We start from the raw sequence: 4,975 nt of genomic DNA, 5'->3' as shown, positions 1-4,975 counted from the left end.
TTTCCCTCGTCTCTCTCTGTCTCTCAGTCCCTCTCTCTCTCTCTCTCTCTCACTCTCTCACTCTCACTCTCACTCTCTCACTCTCACTCTCTCTCTCTCAACCAACCTATTTTGCATGCTGTTTGTGATTCTGAGAGCTGCATCTATCAATGGAAACTTGTCAGATCCGACAGAAGCTTTTAGAAGGGTTTCTATACCCAAAACCCACAAAAATTTCATTAGAGTTTCTCATCTTTTCCTTGAGGGCCCCCCGGGGAAGTGGGCGGGGCCCCCGGGTCACCAGAGGGAGTGAGGATGGGGGGCCGACATCCTGGTCCCCTCTGCCTCTTGGTCCCAGCTCTTCCCATGACCTCCCACACACACACACACACACACACACCGTCCCGTCCAACCTTCCCAGAGCCCCCCCGACCCCTGCAGCCTGAATCTTCCGAAGCTCCCCAGTTGGGAGAGCGGGCGGAGGGGCTGCTCCCCGAAGCCACGTCTGTCAGCAAAGATGAGAAACAGCTGATAAATTTTTGTGTTCCTAACTGTGCTGTGGACCAGCCACTCTGGTCTCTGAAACCCTGTTGCTATGGAATAATGCTTCATGTCTCTTTTATTATATATTGATATATCTCTCTATATATTGTTTGTGAAGTACCTTCCTTTGAAGTTTTGGTTTCTTTGTGTTGGAATTTGGTTTTTTAATTTTTGTTGTTGTTGTTTTCCTTCATTTGGAAGAAAAAATTTCAACTGGGGGGAAGGGAACAGCCCTGTTTATATTTAAATTGTTTTCCACTTTTTTTTTCCTTTTTTTCTTTCTTTCCTTCTTTCTTCCTGCTTTTCTTTCTTTTCTCCCCTGCATTCCGTCTCCCCATCCCCCTGCATCTCCCTCCCCTCCCCCTCCCTCCCCTCCCCCACCCCTACATCTCCCATCCACCCCATCCCCCAGTCCGCCGCGTGGCTCCACGGTTCTCCATCTTGCCCATGAGCCACGAGATCATGCCAGGTGGCAACGTGAACATCACCTGCGTGGCCGTGGGCTCGCCCATGCCATACGTCAAGTGGATGCAGGGGGCCGAGGACCTGACGCCTGAGGATGACATGCCCGTGGGCCGGAACGTGCTGGAACTCACAGATGTCAAGGACTCTGCCAACTACACGTGCGTGGCCATGTCCAGCCTGGGTGTCATCGAGGCCGTGGCCCAGATCACGGTGAAATGTAAGCAGGGGCCATGGGGCATGGGGGAGGCAGGTGAAACCTCGTGTAGGTGGGGGGTACGGGTGGAAAACCTCTGAGTTACTCTTCAGGATTCAGTCATTGCTGGCTGTGAAGAGGACAGTCAACAAACACTTATTGGTGACAAATTATTCTGGGCCTGGCCCCATGGAACGAGACCCAGTCTTGCTCTATTGGGCTCACAGTCCAAAGTGGGAGATGACACGTAGCCCGGCAGCTATGATGCAGACTGATGAGAGCAGTGATGGGGACTATGTAGCACCACTCAGACCCACAGAATAAAGGTTCCAACTCCCAGGAAAGCTAGGTCAGGGAAAGACTAAAAGTTGAAAAGGGAAACAGGCTGTGCAGAACTCAGAGAGATAGAGCATTGGGGGGTGGGGAGGGATTACAGATTCTCCTGATGTCTCAAGTTTGTGGCAAGGTTCAGAGGAGGGTGCCCTCAAATAATTTTTCTAGCCTTGTAACAGGGGCCAGCAGACTACAGCCCATGGGCTGAATCTGGCCCTCCGCTTGTTTTTATAAATAAAGCTTTATTGACACCTGCCCATTTGTTCACACCTGGCTTGTGGCAGCTTTGGGGCTACAGTGACAGAGCTGAGTGATTCTCAGCAAAGGACACATGGTCTGCAAAGCTGAAAAGATTTACTGTGTGGCCCTCTGCAAGTAAAGGTTGCCGAGCCCTGCCCTAGGGCCATGGAAAGTGTCAGCATCAGCTGGTGTGTTGGTCATTTTGCTGAGGGATTGAACGTCTCCTGGTGCATGCTTCCCGGGGCCTGTGTGATATGAGATCTTGGGACAAGTGGGAGAGAAAGTCACAATTTTAACCGGGTGCTGGGGACACACTGTAAACCAACCTCAGTCCCTGCTGGTGGGGACAACATACAAACCTGGTCATGACGTACCGTCAGGCAGTGATAAGAACTGGGCAAGGGCACCTTTAGCCAGGGTGGCCTTAAGGGTGGCCTTAAGCCATCTGGCCATCTGAGCATTCCAGGGGCAGGGAACAGCAAGTGTGAAGTGTGAACAGACAGAAGGGCCCTGTGGCTGAGCAGAGTGAAGCAGAGTAAAGCATAGAGAAGAGTTGTAGCCCGGGGGCCGCCACTGTTTTCTTTAGAAGTGAATATTTTTCTTAAACAGCCAATTTTTTTTTTTAAGTAAAAATTTTCAGCTCTATGGGCCATTTAGTCTCTGCTGTAACCACTCAGTTCTACCGTCATAGCACAAAAGCAGCCAGCAGCGATACATAAGCGTGGCTGTGTGCTGATAAAACTTTATCTACAAAAACAGGTGCCAGCCCTTGGTTTGTAGTTTGCCAACACCTGCTATAGACGGTGGGCTAGGGGTCGTTAGGCCCATGGTTGCCACCAAGGAAATGAAGGCTCAGAGAGGGCAGTTGTGTGACTAAAAGTCACACAGCCTTTAGGGTATGCAGCCAGCGTGCCTGATGTGTGAACTTGCCTCCCACCCACAGCTCTCCCCAAAGCCCCTGGGACCCCTGTGGTGACAGAGAACACAGCCACCAGCATCACCATCACGTGGGACTCTGGCAACCCAGACCCCGTGTCCTACTACGTCATCGAATATAAATCCAAGAGCCAGGACGGGCCATACCAGATCAAAGAGGACATCACCACGACGCGTTACAGCATTGGCGGCCTGAGCCCCAATTCGGAGTATGAGATCTGGGTGTCGGCCGTCAACTCCATCGGCCAGGGTCCACCCAGTGAGTCGGTGGTCACCCGCACTGGCGAGCAGGCCCCTGCCAGCGCGCCCCGAAACGTGCAGGCCCGCATGCTCAGTGCCACCACCATGATCATCCAGTGGGAGGAACCCGTGGAACCCAATGGCCTGATCCGGGGCTACCGGGTCTACTACACCATGGAGCCCGAGCACCCCGTGGGCAACTGGCAGAAGCACAACGTGGACGACAGCCTGCTGACCACCGTGGGCAGCCTGCTGGAGGATGAGACATACACCGTGCGCGTGCTGGCCTTCACCTCCGTAGGCGATGGGCCCCTCTCGGACCCCATCCAGGTCAAGACACAGCAGGGAGGTGAGATGCCCGTGGGAAGCGCAGCTTCTAGGGAGGGGGGGAGCAGGTTTCGGGGCTATCCCACCAGAGGAAAGGAGGCGGCCATGCAGTGATGTGTCTCCCAGAATGCAGCTGGCCGATCTTAACCTGGAAGCCACCACGTGGTTTATTTGGCCTGCATGGTGCTTTAAAGTATTTTCACGCCAGCGTTGCAAAGCAGGAGGTTGTCCTAGAAAACCCAGATTTCTGGCTACCCTTGGAAAATCCGATTTGGCAAGCCCATAAGGCTACAATCGGTCATCCAATGGCATCCAGATAGATGCCGCCGCTGGCTGCATCTGAGAAAAGGGGTGTGGTTTCCGTTCGCCTCCCCCTTCTCTGTTAACTGCCCCGGCTCCCATCCATCTCTGAGTTTGAGAACCCCTGTTCGCTGCTCTCACTGGAGGGATCCATGCCGCCCATTTTGAAATAATAGAAAGTGTGTTAACCCAAAGTCTGTGAGCTGGTCTGTCACCTGCTGGGGTGAAGGACGTGGGGTAGGGGTGTGGAGCATTTAGGTGCATGGGGCCCCAGCTTTCTGGGCTTTTTCTTATGGACTCAGGCTTTGGAACCTCAAATCCAGGAAGAGTCAGGCAGCTGCCCAAGCAAAGGGAGAGGAGGTTTGGAACTCTGCTGCCGTAAATCAGATACAGGGTGGAGATCCACATTCCAAATTATGGTCCCCACCAGTTTTCTGTTTAACTGGGGGAATGGGGAGGATGCTGGGGTGCATTGAGAAGGGGACTTTTTAAAATGTTTTCCCACTGGCAACCGAGAGGATAGGGGCAATGGGGTGGGCAGCTGACAACGAGGGGCGGTAGGGGGTCCCTGAGAAAATAAGAGAAATAAGAACAGTGGAGAACACTCCAGAAGCATCCAGAGCCTAACAAGCCCTTCCTTTTAGGGTGGTGCCGAGCTTCACGGGGCCCTTTTTGGGAGAATGGGAACCTGGCGGGTTGGATACCCTATGCGGGCCCATCCCTCCCAGGCCTACCCCCAATACCAGTCCTCTTCGCCCCCTGCCCCCCAGTGCCTGGCCAGCCCATGAACTTCAGGGCCGAGGCCAAGTCGGAGACGAGCATCGGGCTCTCGTGGAGCCCCCCGCGGCAGGAGAGCATCATCAAGTATGAGCTCCTCTTCCGGGAAGGCGACCACGGCAGAGAGGTGCGTGGGCGGAGGGAGGCGGGCTGGCGCTCGCCGCCGGCTCCCACTCTGGGCGACTCTCTTGCTTCCCCGAGCCTGTGCCGGAATGTCTCTCTTCCCCCCTTCTCTTTGCCCCTGTCCGTTGCTAATTTTTCCAACACTCAACTCTTTTCTCCTCCATTGCCATCACTCTGTGAGGTCTGTGTCTGTATCCCTCTGGTTTCTCTCTGTCTCTCTCCATCTCCGTCTCTCTCCCCGCCCCGCCCCCAGGTCGGGAGGACCTTCGACCCGGCCACGGCCTTCGTGGTGGACGACCTCAAGCCCAACACCGAATATGCCTTCCGCCTGGCGGCGCGCTCCCCGCAAGGCCTGGGCGCCTTCACCTCCGTGGTGCGGCAGCGCACGCTGCAGTCCAGTAGGTGTCTCGCGGACCCCGCCCTGAACTGCGGGGGTGGGCACCTGGCCGGCGCCTGCGCACTGACCCGGGCAGGGCCTGCGCAAGGGTGGGGGGCGCCTCCGCCCATCCTGCTTCGCTC

General features: G+C 55.2%; 1 protein-coding gene across 2 annotated transcripts in view; it reads left to right on the top strand.

Moving 5' to 3' along the window:
• PTPRS (protein tyrosine phosphatase receptor type S) overlaps nt 1–4,975 on the top strand; it is a 63,325-nt gene that overhangs the window by 29,860 nt on the left and 28,490 nt on the right. For both annotated transcript variants that reach the window (XM_007460541.1, XM_007460542.1), the window contains 4 exons: nt 935–1,204; nt 2,697–3,278; nt 4,327–4,460; nt 4,710–4,854. In XM_007460541.1, the coding sequence (XP_007460603.1) occupies nt 935–1,204; nt 2,697–3,278; nt 4,327–4,460; nt 4,710–4,854 (1,131 nt within the window). The remainder of the gene's footprint in view (nt 1–934; nt 1,205–2,696; nt 3,279–4,326; nt 4,461–4,709; nt 4,855–4,975) is intronic.

Source organism: Lipotes vexillifer, unplaced genomic scaffold, assembly GCF_000442215.2.
Source record: "Lipotes vexillifer unplaced genomic scaffold, Lipotes_vexillifer_v1.1 scaffold1011, whole genome shotgun sequence".
Lineage (NCBI taxonomy): Eukaryota > Metazoa > Chordata > Mammalia > Artiodactyla > Lipotidae > Lipotes > Lipotes vexillifer.
The sequence above is the reverse complement of the archived record's forward strand: the minus strand, read 5'-3'. Positions and strand labels throughout refer to the sequence as shown.